The sequence below is a fragment of the Passer domesticus genome, chromosome 7, assembly GCF_036417665.1.
Source record: "Passer domesticus isolate bPasDom1 chromosome 7, bPasDom1.hap1, whole genome shotgun sequence".
In the NCBI taxonomy this organism is placed as follows: Eukaryota; Metazoa; Chordata; class Aves; order Passeriformes; family Passeridae; genus Passer; species Passer domesticus.
Genome location: NC_087480.1, coordinates 3,593,725 through 3,612,721, shown reverse-complemented (window position 1 = coordinate 3,612,721; position 18,997 = coordinate 3,593,725). Strand labels below are relative to the sequence as shown.

General features: G+C 39.0%; 1 protein-coding gene and 1 long non-coding RNA gene across 3 annotated transcripts in view; one reads left to right on the top strand and one right to left on the bottom strand.

Moving 5' to 3' along the window:
- LOC135304251 (uncharacterized) overlaps positions 1–18,997 on the bottom strand; it is a 92,643-nt gene that overhangs the window by 8,861 nt on the left and 64,785 nt on the right. The gene's annotated exons all lie outside the window — the stretch shown is intronic.
- The window catches only part of KLHL4 (kelch like family member 4), a 71,693-nt gene that overhangs the window by 44,655 nt on the left and 8,041 nt on the right, over positions 1–18,997 (top strand). For both annotated transcript variants that reach the window (XM_064426490.1, XM_064426489.1), the window contains 6 exons: positions 9,145–9,315; positions 10,181–10,317; positions 10,831–11,027; positions 13,800–14,012; positions 15,052–15,238; positions 18,582–18,806. In XM_064426490.1, the coding sequence (XP_064282560.1) occupies positions 9,173–9,315; positions 10,181–10,317; positions 10,831–11,027; positions 13,800–14,012; positions 15,052–15,238; positions 18,582–18,806 (1,102 nt within the window). In that variant the 5' untranslated portion in view covers positions 9,145–9,172. The remainder of the gene's footprint in view (positions 1–9,144; positions 9,316–10,180; positions 10,318–10,830; positions 11,028–13,799; positions 14,013–15,051; positions 15,239–18,581; positions 18,807–18,997) is intronic.

Sequence of the window (18,997 nt, the reverse complement as noted above, 5' to 3'; positions counted from 1 at the left end):
GAACCTTTTTCAACAGGGCAAACATACCTTGATTTAAATGGAAATTGTGAGCAAACCACTAAGAAATCCTAGGAGTTGGAGAAAAGCTATTTTAAGCTATTACATATGGTTTGAGTTGCTAGGGAAACCTCTTTTGCAGTGCTCATTTAGCACAGATGCTCAGGGAAGCTCTGTCTCCATGTCAGAACCTTGCAGAATGTGAGGAAATAGAGATGCACAACACATGCAGGCAAAAATACCTCAGCAATTTTACCTTAGTCATGTTCCACGTCTCTGGGGGAGCTCCTTCTTTCCCTCTCTGAAACGACCACCAGATCAAAAGCTCTGACTCCAGACTGAGAATATTTGCTCAAACATTGCCTTCAGTTTGGATCCATTGGGGCTCATGTTTCAGACATTCATCTTTGTAGAGCAGGAGCTCTGCCTTTGTCATGCACTCAGTGAACAGGCAAAGGAGAGGCTGGTTCTGATGATGCCACCATTTCTGGCCACCCTTTTGAGCAGGGAGATAAATATATATTTTATATATATATATATATATATAAATAGTATTTTGAGCAGAGAATAAACATACTCTGAACAAAGACTGGAGTGCCCTATCATGTTTATAGTGATCATTTAAAGATGAAAATGCTGGTTCTGGGTCATGACTCTCTCTTCTGTCTCACAAAAGTCACTCACAGAAGATTCTGTCCAGCTCATCATTCAGTTTATGGAAAACTACCCCTAAAGGCAGAAATTCTCTCCCGTGCCATTCCTTACCCCCACCCTGCTCTGTGTGCTGGTGCAGTAGCTCAGGATGGACTTTTGACCTTTCTGGCTGAGATGCCTGACCCAGTAAAGTCCCCCAGCAGTGTCCTGGTGCTGTCACAGGGGATTTAGGAGCAGAGCAAGAAAACTTCCTGGGAAGTTCCAGCCTGGTGATCCTGCAGGAGCCTGGCTGCTCAACCAGAGCACAGTGAGCTGCTGAGATCAGCACAAACAGGACAAGGCTGTAAGTCAGGACTCATTTTTCTTTTGCCTTAATTTGTTTTATTCACTTAAAGGATCCCCAGTTCTGCTAAAAAAGAGATGCAGAGTGGTTTGGTGGTACAAAATGCCAATAAAGTTGCTTGGGAGGAAGCTCCCATGGGATGCCACAAAGCAGGAGAGCTCCAATGTTCCTCTCCCTTCCTCCTTCAAACAGAGCCAAATTTCTTCTCAGTTGTTTAAAGTTTTCTTATACTTTTTCACTTAAAGTGAATCAAAACTTGACCTTAACACAATTCAAAAACTAACAAAGTCACGACTGGAAGGACAATATTTTATGAATAAATGCAATAAAATCGCTGTGTTATTATTTGTATAACCACATTACAATGTAAATTTGCCTCTCTCCGGCCTAGTGATTACTATGGCACTCCAGGAAAAAACCCTGTCATTATAATAATAACATAAGCAATATTTTTCACAGTTCATATCAGTTACACACTTTTAGCCTTTCTTTGTTTTTCTTTTGATTTAATGTGCTACATTTATTTAGATTTGGTGTTTTTATTCCCATTCAATTACAGTGAGTGAGGCTGACACAAACCCTGGCTTGTTGGAGCAAGTTATCACTATTACCTGTCCAGATAAATGCCAAGTCACTAATGGCATCGAGAGAACAGATTTTATTAAGCCAGGTTGTCAGAAATACTGTTAAATACACTTGATACTCTCAAATTAAAGCAGCCCTAATGTTCTGTCTGTAAAGGTTGTAAAGACAATTCTCTCTCTGTCTTGCAAAAGTGCTGTGGGCTCACGAGTAGAGGTTTCCTCACTAAGGAATTCCTGTAAGGTGCTGCCTCAACCCCCTTCTTTTCTGAGCTAGCACAGGAGATGTTAAGTGGATGTTATTTCTGACATTAGGAATGATGTACATAATAATAAATGCTAAAATATTTCTCAGGTGTTAAAAAGTGCAACTCAGTAACCAAAGGTAAAAAAAGGAGCTAAAGCACAACAGTCTATATAATTTATAACATTCAAAATTCCTTCCAGTAAATATGGAAGGGCATTCACAATATGCTGGTTTGGTTGTACTGACTTGAAAGAAAATGCCCTCAACTGAGCCAGGAATGAGTACAGCATGCTAAGTGATTTGAATTCCTTTCCAGACCTAGGTTTGAGTTATATTTTCTGACACAGAAGCTCAGAAGATAACAACTGGCTGGAGAGTACTTTGGTATCAGCATATCTGTACCTAGGAACACACAGAAATATTTGGCTTTAACACAGGGAAACTCTCTCAGGGTGTAATTGCACAATTAAGAGGAGGAGAGAATTGATCACAGATAAATTTATGTAGCTTGCAAACCTTCAAACAGAATAGAAAACTTCAGTCTACTTCTCATCTCTGATTTCTAACTGTGAGGCTGCCCAGTCCTTTATACACATCCTTTTTCCCTCATTTCTAATAAATCTGTAATTATGACAGCACACTCTGGCTAAATAGGTTAAAAATCACACTTTTTCTCCCCAGTGCAGTAGTGTTTAGCTTTGAATGAGGTATCCAGCAGATCAGCTGAATCAGGTCAGGAGATATTTTGGAACAAGCCTGGAGATTTTTACATGACTGGGGGTGTCTCATATAGCAAAATGAAATTTGAAGTGGTGCCTTCATCTGGGGGATCATGTCTCACTTGAATGGGAAAACGTGATAAGCCTTGTTATTTGTTAGTTAGGATCCAGCTAAATGCAGGAAAGGAAAAATGTGAAAAATGAAATGGTCATGAGAAGCCCAAGAATAGTGTCCCTTTGCCTTTGATGAAAAACAGAAAAGAGGTGAGAAGCATGTATGAAGGTATTATGGTAGTGGTTTGAGGTTTAATAAATCAAGATATCTGCAAAAATCTCCCAGCAGGATCCATATCTGATAAGCTGCAAGGCTTAGATTGGCAGGGGCAGGGATAATTGCTATTGAGACTGTTACTCTCTTTCTTTTCAAAGCTCTGCTCACTGGAGGCACAACCACCTCACGTTTAATTTTTTCTTTTGCTTGGATCTCCCTTTGCTCCTCTCTGCTCCACTTTTCCCAATAACAGTCAAAAGGGACAGCAAAAAGCAGGGTCTTCTTCCCCTCGTGCTCTCCCATCAGGAGTCTTTCTGAAAAGTGCTTAATGAAGGAACAAACATGGAGTTAATTAGTTTCATCTGGCAATAGCTTTGCTTGGAGTTAAAACCGGTTCTTCTTGCCATTGGCCTGTGTTTTGTTTTCTGTGTCCTCTAAAGAAAAATGCCACAGGCTCAGATCCAGCATTAAGCCATTATTTTCCATTTTGTACATTCTGACAGCTCAAAATCCTGCTATATCATGCCTTCTGGTCACATCATTTTTAGTACTTTAGAAAGATTAACACTTGCTCCCTGGAAGTTAAGCAGGTGGCACTCAGCCTCCCTGAGTTTCTTCTTCACTTTTAATTTCCCTCCAACACAATCATGTATTTCAAATGTGATTTTGGAATTCATGCATTGCAGTGACCACTTGGCATTATCAGAACAAAGGATAATTTTAAGAAGATAATATATAAAATAAAATATAAAATACTCCTATCCTTTTACCTGAAAGGTTTCACTCAGTTATTCTTTACTATATAATGTAAATGAATACAGTATTAATTCTCCTGGAGGATAATGTTCTTGAATGGTGATTTAAACTGGCATTAATTGAAATGATTTGTCTGACACACTTCACTTAATCCCTGAATATAGACACATTTCTATTAAATAAAACAGGCTGTGCAGGCAGTGTTCTCTCCAGGCTGATTGGGTATTGCTACAGCTCCAATTTCTATGCCACAGAAATAAGGTTTTTAAGTAATTTTAAGAATGTTTATAACAAAATTGCCTGTTCAGATGAGTTCTGTACCAGGAAGAGAACCATTAGAAACTCCTTTCTATGTAAGTAGGATTATTCAGTTTCTCAATTATCTGCATAAAACAAACAATGAGCATAAAACCCTTCAGTAGACACTAGATCTTTCAACAGTAGAACAAGTAGATCAACAATCAAGAGAGTTCACACACTCTAATCTGCAGAGACTGGAAAATAATTTTACAATTCCTCTGTTAAAATAATAAATATATAATTTCCAAAAGGAAGCAGGTTACTGAGGAGAGTGTTTGGAATGATTCATCTTTGTACCTTAAAATCAGTGTGGCCACAGCTGAGAGAAGGCACAAAGGGCTCAGGGGCTCTGCAGCTGGGGTGCAGCTTCCATTTCCCTGTGGAATTACCCCAACAAATCCATGATTTCTATTTCTGGGAAGATTCAAAATATCCTAACCCAAATTCATCCTGCTATGAATCACGATGACATCTGTCTCTACATTGTCGTGTCTGGGGGAAGAACAAAACTCAAACGAGCTAAAAGTGGTTTGCAGTTCATGATATGCACATTTACACTTGTAATCCCAAAAGGGAAAAGTTATTTTAACTTTTAACACCAACAGAGGGAAGTGGCCGGTTTATGCTAGCCTTGGCAATAAAAAATTGCTAAAACCAGGCAGTTTCAAGAGCTCCAAGTTCTAGAGGAACTGTCAGAGCTTTCAGTTTAGGTGGGAAGTCAGGAATTTCTCTGTTAATGGAAATAAAATTATAAATTTTAATTACTTATTTCTTCATTTGCTACATCATTTTCTATCATTACTACAACCTCATGTTAATGTCAAGACCTCAGCAGTCATCAACAATTTCCCATACACTTTTAGGACAAATCTTTTCACCCATACCCTAAAAACTCCACAATAAATAACAAAAAAATAAAAAATGAAGAAGATGACTGCAGCACAAAATTTCAAGGCAGAGGCTGGGACAGTTAATGTTGTGCTAAAATTTTATCAGCATCAATTAATACAAGCACATCAACTTTATCATTATTTTATCTGTGTTCAGAAATGGATTCTAACTTTCCCTCTTTTCTTTCCTAACTGAAATATTTTAATTTCTCAGCCAGCTGCTGGGGTTTGGCTGTGACAGATGCTGTGATTTTCTGTAGGAAAAGAGTTTTTCAGCAGCCAGAGGGGCTGAGCAGGGTGGAGCTGCCTGGGGAAAGGGATTGAGCTGCACTTCTCTTAAATAAGCAATAAATAAAAAGAAAGAAAAGAAAAATGATGATCTGCACTGGAAATATTGCTGCAGGAACAAAGTGGACTGGTGGAGTTGCAGTTTTGCCTTGGCACAGCCCCAGCACATCCCACAGAGCTGCAGCCCCCTGAAATCCTGGGACCCCTGATCTGTGACTGGTGGGATTCACAGAGCACAGGGAAGACACCTAAATCCAAATCTCTAAATGACACCAATAACTGAAATTGATTAAACTGAATTTCTTCAATATCTCAGCATCTTAAACAGGTACATTCAACAAACACCCGGGAAGCAGTCACCATAAATATGTAAATAATAACCTCATCTACACCAACAAAATTAAAATATTCCAATAAATCACCTTGTTTCCCTGCAATATTGTGCTTCTAAGCTTCTTTATCATCAGGTTTGTTTCTTGGTTTTGGTCACAGACACACTGAATGAGGTTTAATAAAACACTGAATTTTAAAAAGGATATGGCAAATAAATGGCATTTTTGTGTTATCGCATTCTAATTAAATAATGAGGAAATCTGGATTTATCCTTTACATACTGATTAATGAAGAGCACTCTGCTGATTAGTGTGAAGAGTTCTCCATTATGAGAGAACAGAAATTTAAGATAATTTAAAATAAATTTAAAGAATTGTAGGCCTGGAATGAATCAGAAAACTCATGCCATCAATTCTGATTACAGAAAAGATGAAATTTTACCTCCACACACCATTTTTGAGCCCTAGTTTTCTTAGGATCCAGAAAAATCTTGCTTTTACCTGTAATTTCCTCCCCTGTGTTTCATTCAAGTTCATTTATTTGAACAGAGGTGTAAGCAGCTCTTTAAAAAGTAAAAAATTCCCCAAAGTTTAATGAGAAAAGGGCAAATATGCCTCTCTGAATTTAAATCTTGTTCCCCCTCTGAATTTAAATTCTGTTCCCAAAAAACCTTTTTCTTGCTATGATAATAGCAAGAAAGTGTATACAATATGCTATAATCACCCATAATAATAATTAAATATTAATAACAACTAAACCCTCTTTCTACCACATGATTTTCTGTAATAAAACCATGGAGCAGCATCAGGAGCAGGATTTGTCTGGAATTCTCTCAGCACCTTGTCTGCCTTTGGAACTGAACCCCTGACAGATTTCAAGCGTGGCTAAACAAGTTATTCCTATCTCTTGTATTTATTTCACTCAAAACCTGCCATCCCAGCTCGATTTTGAAAATGTCATGTGAAATAGTGTCAGAAGTCATCCAGGAGGCGAGATGACTTCTGACAATTCATGTTTTTCTCCCAGTAAGCTTTGGTACCTTGGAAAAAACAGAATAAAAGACAATGTTCTGACATGATTCATTCTGACCAGCCACGCTGGCTGGTATTTGTGTCCTTCTTATCATCCAGACACTTAATGCTTTTTGATTATTTCTTCATGTTTTCAGTTTATATTTTCTGTTTCATAATTCCACGTTTCTTTTTAAATGGATCATATTTTGAGTAGCCTTCACAAATCCTTACAGGAAAACTCTGGAATGATTTCGCTTGGTTCTCTACCTGAAATTAAATTCATACAAATCAGTGACTTCAGAATAATTTAAATATAGATTTATCTCTCCAGGCTAATCCACTCTTTAAGCCTTTATTAAGAATGCTAATTACAGCTCCTCATCCCAGTGAACACCAGCACAAAGATAACATGAAACAATTTGGGTTCCTGATTCTTCAGACCAAATCATTGATGTTTTCCCTCCCTGACTGATGCACTTTTGGAAACTTTTATCCCTGAATATTCAGCTTTTGTTTGTCCAAACTTGTGCGCATTTTATGGGAATAAATTTTATCTGTGCTACACCCTCAGCAACCTCTGCCAGAATTCTACACCAGACTCCAGGGGACTTTTCGTGACTCCCTCCTTTAGGATATTTTGATTTCTGACTTCAGTTCATCATTACCCAGTACTACACTCTGAAGGTCAATATTTGAGTCTGACAGTCACACACCAAGGAAAATATATAAATATTTATCTTTGAATTTAATTTTTCCCCTCCATAATCTATCTACCATTTCGAATCAGCTGCTGAAGATAAACCAGAAATTATATTATTAATTTTAATGGAGAACTTGCTTTTGCTTGCAGTATTTTTCAGTCTCTGAAGACCTTTGCCTTTGAAATAATTAATTATATTAGTGGTATTTATGGTGTAGTTAAATGTGACTCCACTAAACTTCTGAAAAAATAACCACGACTAAATGAAATAATTGGACTTTCACTCCCTTGGAAATGATTCTCTAAGCACAAACAAATCCATGCTATGGGGAATTATTTATTTCCCATAACCAGTACTGTCTGTTTACAAATGGGATGGCTGAGAATTATTTGAGGTTTTTCCTGCAAACATCAAGGCTAAGTGCAATGTACTGAGATTAAACACTTCGAGTGTATATATTGAATCTGCAAAAATATTTTTTTCAAAAAACAGTTTTCTGAAAAACATTAAGGGATGCTTAAGAGGTAAATAGCAAAACATTCCAGAGTGTGAATTTGGCACCCCGTAGCTGATACAAAACTAATGAGCATATAATCCAATTTTGCAGCTTTGTTAATGTCTATGAAGCAGGGAAAGAAAACAAATAAGAAAGTGGAGTCATTAAGCACAATGGGACAAATTAATTTCTGTAAGTCAAAAATGACAAAGGAAACACATTAGAGGTGAACTTGGTTTTTTCCTTTTTCTTTAAACCAAACTAAACTAAGCTAAAATGTATTTGAAATTGTAATAAAGACAGAAATGTTTTGTAGAGGGGATGGAAAAGTGCTGTCTCAATTGAATATTACATTATAATTTGATTTTTAATTATTTCCCTTGACTTCTATGAGCTCTTTAAAAATGAATGACCTAACATCTCTATTTTTTGATACTACCAATTCAACCTGACTTACCCTTTTTTATTTCTCTGTTGTGGCTGTAATCCAGTATTCTGCTAAATTTAATATGCTAATTTTGTGAAGAGACCTTACCTCTCCTTATCATTAATGCATTTGCATTAACAATATCAAGGAGAACTAGGAAATTTAGTCAACAAGCTGTCATTATTTCCCAGTTGGGCTAGAAAATTTAAAAAACAAGTCTTATACATTCTAAAAAAAATACTATATTAAACTGAGAAAATGTTTTTCTAAATAACCTTTGGCTAAAGTAATATTAAATATTGTAGCATTTTCAAAGTATGTGTTATATATTTATATCAACAAATGCATTATTATTTACTAATAACAGATGAAGAGAAAAATAAAGATTTTTCTGAGAAAGTGTCAGGAAGGTGTTTCAGTCTACATAAAAATCCATATTTAAAGGCTGTAAGGAATGTTTGGAAAAAACGGTGAGTTGTCCCTAAGTGGGAAAGCTAACCGAATCCTGGAGTGGGAGGAATATATTTATAGTATATTTCCATGAAGGGCAGAGAAATTAATTTGTCTCCATTATTTGCATTCAGATTCTAAAGGCCATGTACAGGTTCCATGAGCTTTTAATTAGGAAATTTCTCTAGAGTTATATGGTGCTCATTACACTGTCCTCAGATTCAGTACTACTGAGTCAAGTCATTTAATGGACAAAGCAAACAGAGATCAGAAATAAGACCTAAAGATGTAATATCCAACATTTCATGCCAAGAGGTATTTTAGCTGTCAGTATCACAGGAAAAGAGGGATTTTTTAAGGATTCTGTTTGTGAGGGCTCAGGAGGCTGCATTTATCATGCCAGTGCTGTGCAATCCACTCAAAACTGATGGAAGCAGGCAGAGCAGTAGCACCCCCTACTACACACAGCTGTAGTAGAGTACAGTTTATGTGCAGGTGTATGAACGAAAACTTCCAGATACTAAAAAGAAAAAGCTGGAAGAAGGATTGTAAGAACAGGATTGTGGGACTTCCATAATTTAAAAAATTTCTGTGCTGCCTTTTCAATAAAAATGAATGTCATCAGCGTTTATATTGCATTTCTAACGCTCTGTTCATCACTGTCTCTGTCCCTGGCAGGCTGTCCAACACCAGCAGCTCTCTCGGGATGAGCACCAATGGCTCTGATGAGTTTTTCCAGTCCACGAACCACGCGGAGCAAACCTTCCGCAAGATGGAGAATTACCTGCAGCAGAAGCAGCTCTGCGACGTGCTGCTGATCGCGGGCGACCAGAAGATCCCAGCCCACAGGTACAGCTCCCAGGACCCTCTCTGCCTCAAACCCCCAAAAAGCTCAGTTTATGAAGAGCCTGGTTAGTTATGAATGGAGAGTTGCTGTAATTAGGACTCCAGCTAATCACATGATCAACATTTCATATCTATTATTTTATACACAATGAAATTCAAATGCAAATCGCTTGCACTGTCCACCCTCTCTCCTTGCTGCTGTCAAGATCAGAGAAGAAAATCTGCCCAGATAAGCACTCTGGGAGAAAATTAGATTACTAATTACTCTTTTAACTTCACTGCTGCAAGATCTGACTCCTATGCTAATTGTTTCCATGGTACACACAATTCACAACATTACAGAGCTGGATTTTCTGCCTGGTACTGAGATGATGAGGTAATTTGCTGTCCTGCTGATGCCTTGTGAAGGCTGCCCTAGGACAGAGGCTAGATGCAGCTAAGGAATAAAGTAGGAATTTATCAGGAGGCCTCAATGTACCCACCTTGGGCAGAACAAGAGCCCAGCCAGGGCTACATCCAAGATGAACCAAAATGGTCACAACATTAATGAACACTCACAGGGTCTCTCACTTTTATAAGTCCTGCTCCATTTGCATAATAGAGTTAATTGTCCACTTCTAGTTTTAGGTTATGAAGTCCCATCCTGTTGGTTTTTCTCCCTTCAGTCCACATTGTTTGTGCTCTTGGGCCTGAGATTTGGATCATTTGTCCTTGGTCCCCAGCAGGAGAAGGAATTGTTTTGTCTCCTGCTCTGTGCAGACAGCTCACCATCCCGTAATAAGAAGCCCAGACACTAAGGCAGTACAAAATCTGAAAAATAGAAAAGCTCAAACCTGAGGCATCTCTGCTAACCCTGCCTCCCCTGCAGGCTGGTGCTCAGTGCAGTCTCTGATTACTTTGCTGCCATGTTCACCAACGACGTGCTGGAAGCCAAGCAGGAGGAGATCAAGATGGAGGGAGTGGATCCCGAGGCGCTGAAGGCTCTGGTGCGCTACGCCTACACAGGTAACCCTGCCCCAGAGCTGCTTACAGACATTTATTTATGGTTTTGTTCATTAATATATGAATTTCCATACTAAAGTTCTGTTTATAGAAATTTGTATATATTTTTGTTCATTGATATATGAATTTTCGTACTCTAGATGGGAAGGAAGTTTAAAAAACACCCATCTCCAACCCTGACACCTTCCACAAAACCATGTTACTCAGAGCCTTGTTTTGGAAAAGGTTTTTACTCAAATCACAATTTTCTTTCTTTTTTTTTTTTTTTTTTACCAATCCAGATTGGATCTAAAGCTGTTAAAGTTCCAATAAAAATGTCCCAGTCATTGTATTCAAAATCCACCAAACCCTGTAAATTAAAATATCTCTTTAAAGAATCTTTCAGCTAGAAAGGAAAATGGATTTGTGAACCACAGGACATCTCAGAGAAAAGTCAAAGAGCGACAAAGTTTTAAAATATGAGGGAAATTACTTAAAACTTTCTTTTTTTTTTTTTTTTTCCTAAAAACTGCCCAGGTATCCTCGAGTTGAAGGAAGACACAATAGAGAGTTTGCTGGCTGCTGCATGCCTTCTGCAGCTCTCCCAGGTCATTGAGGTGTGCTGCAACTTCCTCATGAAGCAGCTGCACCCTTCCAACTGCCTGGGGATCCGCTCCTTCGGGGACGCCCAGGGCTGCACCGAGCTCCTCAAGGTGGCCCACACCTACACCATGGTAAGGTGAACAGCTGGCAGCTTTGCAGTCACAGTTACTCACAGAAATACTCACTTCTGTTGTTCCCCATTTCAGTTTTGCCCTGTAGAAAGGCAGCCTCAGTGAAGTTAAATTTGCAGAAGGAGTGGTACCTACTCCTGCCAAAAAATGTAATGGGGCCTTAACATGGCTCGTGTCTAGAGACAAACAGCAATGGGCCATTTTGTACCTTTGATTCCACACAAAGAAAATTCTAAAGCTGATTTTAAGGTGAGACACACATAAAAAGAGTCAAAATACAGAATGTATTGGGAAGATTTGGAATGCTAAAAAGGAGCACGTCCCTGACTGGAACATAATCCTCCTCTGGCTCAAAGCAAGAAATGAATATTCAGAGCATGGGAAACAGAGAAGTGAGATAACTTGCTATGAAACCACATTGAGGGATAAATATTCAGGGCAACAAGATGTGCTATCACAGCTTAAAACACACAAAAAGAATGGCAACTTCCACAGCTAAATAGATTTTAAAAAAATACTTGTTATGAGACCCATGGCAGCTTTCTGCTTGAAATATTAGGGGAGGATGGCAGAACCACTTTAGAGGCTTCACAATGCTGAGAACACTGCAGCAGGGGATTGTGCCTGTCCCCCCGCTGAAGGAGGTGAGGGCAGTGCTTGTGCTCCTCCCTGGCACAGCAATGAATGCTTTGTTTAGCAGAAATTACATCCCCTTTACATGTCACAGTTTGAAACGGGGCATTTAAGATAGAAGTCTGCTCAGCCTGTATAAAACTCTGTTGTCCTTGCTGCTCCAAACCTTTTTATATTCATCCAAATTCAGGAAATCCCCCTCTACTGTTGCCTCTTTCCTCCCACCACTGTGAGAATGTCGGGGGCAGCTTCAGGCATTTAAAATTATGGTTCAGATTTCTGCAAAACTGAAATAAAATATTATGGTTGGATTTATGATTTTATGACAGTAAAGATCTTGAGACAATAAACAACAAAGAGATTATGACAACAATTTTTGTTTATAGTTTTTTAACCATTTGAATCCTCCAGTCTTTCCCAGGAGTTCAACCTTTATTATTTTTTGAAACCACATGTCAAAAATTTGAGAGTTGAGTCATTAAGAACTTCCTAAAATGAAGGATCATGATGACTCTGTGGCACTCAGCAGCACTGGGCATAAGTTTTATATTATTTTCCTGGAAAACAACTTCTATCACCTCTTGTTCTTGCATGGAACAGAGTGAAAATGCTGCCATGAAACAGGACCTGGACCACAAACCCACCCACCATGTTTGCTACTGACAGCTTAGAAAGAGAAGAGGAAACCTGCACCTCTGAAATAAAAATCTGTTTCAAATCTTTGCAGTAATATTAGAAAAAAGCCTTTGGAGAACAGGAGATCATAACAATGCATAAACACATAGACATTATGGAAGGGGATAAGTAAAACGTTCAGGCTTATTTGGTGAAAATGTGGAACTTAGGGGAAAAGATAGAAATTTGTCCTATAAATATAGAGCCCATTACATTTTCAGATGTGCTGTAAACACCAGATCCATTCAGTAAAACCAGACACAATGGGCACCTTCCCTGCAATATTTTGGCCACAGAAGCAGAGTATTAACAATTTCCTGCCTGGTATCTTTTCGTGCAGATAGAGCTCATTCTGATAAACAACTTGGGCTATATTTGTAACTAGAAGTGGACTGGCCTTCCTGTCCCTGTTCTCTGAATGTCACAAATATTAAAGCAGGATATGCATAACAGACCAAAGTTGACATCTCCTCTAATCACTGATACTTCTGTATTTGCATCCTGGCTACACTTGAAAAGAGTTACAGAAAGTGGAGAAACTGCTAAAAATAACCAAAATATCAGTTACTAAAATTTCTTCAACTGTCCTATTTCAACCTGGTTCCTAAAGAAGATATATTAATTTTACGTATAGAAATAAAAATTCTATTTCAAATGCCATAATGAATTCTTACATGCATCTCTTTGCAAATAATATAACTCCCTCACTCTCTTCACCAAATTTCTTTTTTCCTTTGGAATTTGATAGGAAATGAGAATATATATATATTTATATCCTATATATTGACATCAACTGTGATATTGTTTTAACTCAATTGTACATTTTTTTAAAATGAAAAATAATTCTATGAAATTCTAGGTATTTAACTCATGTGGTCATTTCTGGAATTGGGGAGTTTGATCACAACAGTAGCTAAAAGGCTGATAACCCTTTACTGGGATTTGTCCAACTTTGTATCGCCCAAAAGAAAAGTGAGCTGGATTTTCTTGCCCTCAGAGCACAGTCACACAGCCAACAGCTGGCACAGCTTGCTGCAAAAGGATTGCAAGGTTTTTGTTTATTTGGCTCAAAACCTTTGAATCTGCAACAGAAGGGACACATTTTATTTGAGTGCCCACTTGGCGCTTCTAAAATGCACATTTTATCTTCAAATAGTATTTCTATCAAGCCACAGAGCTAAGATCACACTGATGAACAAAAGTGCCAGTGGCAAATCCCTAAGCCAGGACAAAGACATCTGCAGCATGGTGGCGTGAAAATGAACATTATTTCTCAGTTCTGCAAGAGTAGGGCAGCAAAAAGCAACCAAAATCTCCCTTAAATGGTAGAAGGACATTCAGTGGTCTTTAGAACATCCACAGCATTTCTCTGAATGAAATATTCACAAAGCCTACATCATCTAAGAAAAAGCTATTTCTACCTGTGAAAATCACCAGTGCATTGAAATCTTCTTTTATTTTTAGGAACACTTCATAGAAGTAATAAAAAACCAGGAATTTCTTTTGCTCCCAGCTAATGAAATTGCCAAGCTCTTGTCTAGCGACGACATCAACGTGCCGGACGAGGAGGCAATTTTCCAGGCCCTGATGATGTGGGTGAGGCACGACCTGCAAACCCGACAGCAGGACCTGGGGATGCTCCTCTCCTACATCAGACTGCCCCTGCTGCCCCCCCAGGTAGGAATGTGAAGGGTTAACAGGGAGCTCTGCCAGCTGAAATGCCCATCTTGGGCATCCTGTAGGCAGGGGGGAGAGTTTTGTGGAAAGGTTCTGGTTGGGACTGGAGATTATTGGTATTTTTTCACCCTTTTAATTTTTTTTTAATTATATACTATATATCTTCATGATTTTTGAACACAGATGGAAAAGAAACCCCCAGTGCCAGTGTGATTACCAGGCTCAGAATTGCCTCTAAAAAATGCCAGTCTATTCCAAAAGCCAAGTGCTCCATTATAATAGTTCTCCTCTAACAGCACAGCAATTTAGATTACATGCAAAGATATTTCTTTAGATTTACCAAACTGCAGGACAGATAAACCACAATTATTCTTTCTTTAATGCCATAAAAAGCGGGTAGATATAAAAGGGCCTAAATTATTACTGACAATTCTGAGCACTGACATTATTTGTCCCTTAATTCTGAAAGAGACAATTCATCCATCAAGTTCCAGAGCTGGACATTCTGTTTTACAGAAGGGTGACACTGCTGTGTCTGTGTCATAGAGGAATCTTTATGTCACCTCAAAACTGCATTTAGAATATTGAGACTGTCAGTCAGGACACTTTATGAATCTGCATGACTGATGCTGCAAATATTCTGCCTTGAGTAACATATAAAAGTACCATACACACTTAATTTTAAATACATTTGGTATCTTCTAATATTCCAGAGATGTTCAGTACTCTCTGGTAGATTTATTTACTCACATAAGCAGTTTTGCATAGAGAGTGCAGTACTACAAATTTCTGATTTGAGTAATTTTTAAAAGTTAAAAAAAAGATGTAGAAAAAAATTAATCACAGCCATCACACTCATAGAATTTTCCCCTCCACCTTTATATAGTTTTTCTTGCATTAAAGCAGAGTTCCCAGCAAAGCACAAGAGAGTGGTGAGCTCAAAATGAGTATTTGTAACTACAAATACTTAAATTATTCAAATACATGCAATTTTAATGATTTAGCTGCATACCAAGATGATTTTTTCCCCATTTCTTAGCTACTGGCTGATCTAGAAAACAGCCCAATGTTTGCAGACGACCTTGAGTGCCAGAAGCTTCTCATGGAGGCCATGAAGTACCACTTGCTGCCAGAGCGACGCTCCATGATGCAGAGCCCCCGAACCAAGCCCAGGAAATCCACAGTGGGTGCCCTTTATGCTGTGGGGGGCATGGATGCCACTAAAGGTGAGCCCACAAGTTAATTTGTCTGGATTAATTAATTGTATGACAGACAGCATGGGAATATATGACATTTAGTTAAATATTTCCCATAGGAATATGTCAGTTTAGGGGTAAAAAAGAAGAAAAAGCAAATCACAGAACAGAATCCTACCTGTCAGAAATGCTTTCCTCTTGCAAGAATCATATTTGTAAACAATACACTTAGGTGCAGACTAAAGAAGTTTGAGTCATATGGTGATTTTTAAGATTAAACTTAGTATGAATTGTTGCAAAAAATAGTTGAATTTACAAATCAGAAGGAAAAGTAAATATTTACAATGTTTCAGGATTTTTAAAATATTGAACGTTGTGGTCTATATTCTGACAAAGAAAGCTAAGATTTCAGAGAAGCAGAAAAAGAAAACCAAAAAGCATCACTGAACTACAGAGAACTCTTACCTAATGCTTATAAATCCTTATTAGAACATTACAGGTGGAAAGATTTGTATTTTTCATGAACACAGCTTTTCTTCAGGACTTCAAACACAGGGGGTTTTTTTCAGGTTAGTAGTTGAAAGTTAATTATTATAAATATATTCCAGTTTCTATTATTTGATTTTCACAACTGCAATCAGGTTACAGCTTTAAACATTGCACTATTCTATTTAAGTGGCAGAATATTAAATCATTTTCTGCAGGAACCTCAACTTCAAACCCACAGCTTGGAGCCAGAGAACTCTAATTAGTTTAAAGTCTAGCGACTTGCAGCACAGAATTACTTTTAGCTGTGTGAGTTCACTTTTAATAGAATCACAAAGAAGATAATCCATTTCATGGTTTACAAAAAGCTGCTGACGACTGATTTTTCCCCACATGAGAGACCTTGCAGAGCTACCTCCCTATCTCTGTGCAATCAAATCAAGTGCAGAATACACATTCATCGCCAGCACAACATGACAACACTCATTCCTAGCACAATTTAGCAAATTGGAGTTAATCTGGTGCAATTAAGTAGATTCATTAGTGATACTGAGTATTTATGAATTGTATCAGACAACCAGGTAATCTTTAAAGTATCTTCCCCTAAAATAAGAACACGATTTTTTCCTAGCAAAGGTTATGCAAAGAAAGGGTTATTTCAGTCAACATCTGCACTTCCTCTTGGTGCCTCTCTCACTTCTTACCTTGGAGTGAAGCCAATTGTTTGAACTTTTGCCTTTTGATGGGTAAGAAGAACAGCACTTCTGCTCCTCCTGCTGTCCTCCACAGCTCTGACTCAGATTTGGAGCCTGGGCTGGAGTGGGAGATAAAGGAACAGCAGAAAGAGACCAGGATGCTCTGGAGGAACAGCTCTGAGAAGGGAATATCTCCCACCTCTGGCAATAACACACTGCCTGTGACAGACACAGACACCAGGCAATGCCAGCTTTGCCTTTGTGCTTATCTCAGGTGGGATACGAAGACAAATCTCAAATTCCAGTGATCAAAAGAAGATCAAAGAGGTGCTTTTGGGCTGGAATTTTGAAAAATGGGAATGTGCCTAAACCACATTAGGTTTTGTGACTTTCAAATCTTCAAGCCTCTGTAAAAATTACAGCCCACAGGGTATGGCTGAACACACTTAAACCTGACTGCATTTTCCCTGTGTTTTAGTTAGTGTGAGAGATTTCCTTTGAAGTGGAGGACTTTGGGGCACTCATGTATTAGCACAGAATAAATGAGAAAGAATCAAAGCAAAGAGCAGCAAACACAATAACAAGGTGGAAAGAACAGGCAAAGAAACCCAGCTGCTCTGGATAAAGGGGAGAAAGCAGAATTTCTCTCTTTTATTGCAGATGGGGCTGGTAGTTTATTTCCCAACCTATGCATGAGGAAAAACATATAGATAAGAGAAAAGACAGCATGAGATAAACTCTTATTTCACTGAATTTCTGGAGTGCATCAGGTGATCTCTAACAGATCTCTAAAGCAAATCCTACCTTTCTTTTCTGCTTTATTGCATGGCTATTTTCCTGTTGTAAAAATAATTTCTTAGCCACAAAGTGCCTGTAGTTATCTCCAAAACACCACTTGTCTGGTCTCAAATCCCAGTCAAGGAACAAGAAATCAGCTGTTTTCCTCATCTGGTTGCCTTTGACTGAGCTGAATTTGAGCTCCAGGGTGCAGTGGCAATTCTGCCTCAGCTCTTACTGAGCCGTGGCCTCGCTGTGCTCAGCAGCTCTCAGAGGAGCAATTATGGCTCCTGAGTGGTCATGGGAGCGTGAAGAAGTGTCAGTCTGAATGGCAGAGTGCTCCTGCCTCAGGAAGGGTTTCAGTAAAATGTTACTGCAGGTCCGGTGACCTGAAAGAAATGGAAAATGTGGCTGGTGTGTTGGAGCAGCCAAGCAGCTCCTGCAGGGCTGAGCCTCAGGGAAGATACCTGTGGGAACCATGTGTGCACTCACACACAGCCCTGCCTCCTGCCTGACTCCACCCCAAAAGGGAAAATATCCACAGGATCCCTGAGGATGATTGTCCAGTTCCTCAGACAGATACATGGAGTCTGGTTTTAATATCACTAATGCTTCAGGCACATACATGGTTAAAGAGTAGATTGTTGTGAGGCACTGTATTCATAAGGAATAAAAAAAAAACCAAAACAAACCCAGAAACTCCCTACTGTCGTGGTATTTAAGCAACAGATTTAACTCACCTACAAAATTTGCAGTGCTACAAAAATTGCCATATTGTAAATGCTCGGGCACCCCGACGAAGGCAGGAATGATGAGGAGATTCCATGTTCTCAGAAGGCTAATTTATTACTTTATTATACTATATTATATTAAAGAATACTATACTACAGAATACAGAAAAGATACTGAATGTTAGAGAGATAATAATGAAAACTCGTGACTCTTTCCAGAGTCCTGACACAGCTTGGCCCTGACTGGCCAATGATCAAAACAACTCTCAGCAGAATCCAATGAAACATTCACCTCTGGGTAAACAATCTCCAAACACATTCCACACTTGAGCACAACAGAGGAGAAGCAAATGAGATAAGAGCTGTTTTCCTTTTCTATGAGGCCTCTCGCTGCTTTTCAGCTTCCCAGGAGAAAAACCCCGGGAGAGGGAAGGAATTTTTTCAGAGAATGTGAATGACACACTGCCACAATTTAATTCTCCATTTCTTGCCACCAGTATATTCTCATAGACTTGCCAACCATGCATGCAATTAATGCAGCTTTCTCACTGGGTTCAAGTGAGAACTGAAGTTCTCAGCAAAACCTCACACACAGAATTTCAATATTTAGAATTTCCTCACGTTTTGAGCTGGCTGCTGTCTGCTGGGCACTGCGCCCTCCAAGGCTGTCTCTGTTTTCCACAGGCACCACCACAATTGAGAAATACGACCTGAGGACCAACAGCTGGATCCAGATTGGGACCATGAACGGGCGGCGGCTGCAGTTTGGGGTTGCAGTGATTGACAACAAGCTCTACATTGTAGGGGGCAGGGATGGCCTCAAGACCTCCAACATCGTGGAGTGCTTCAACCCCGTCACCAAGGCCTGGACCGTGATGCCCCCGATGTCAACACACAGGCACGGCCTGGGTAAGAGGGGCTCTGCCTCTGCAAACCCCCCAGCACACACAGAGGGGTTTGATTGACTCCAGCACTGCTGGGAAAAACTTCTAACAGCACGCAGTGACACGCAGCAATGTTTGTAGAGGACGTTTTTCAAAGAGAGATTTGCCCATTGCCATAATTTGATGATTTTATTAGTATCCACTCAACTAGCACTG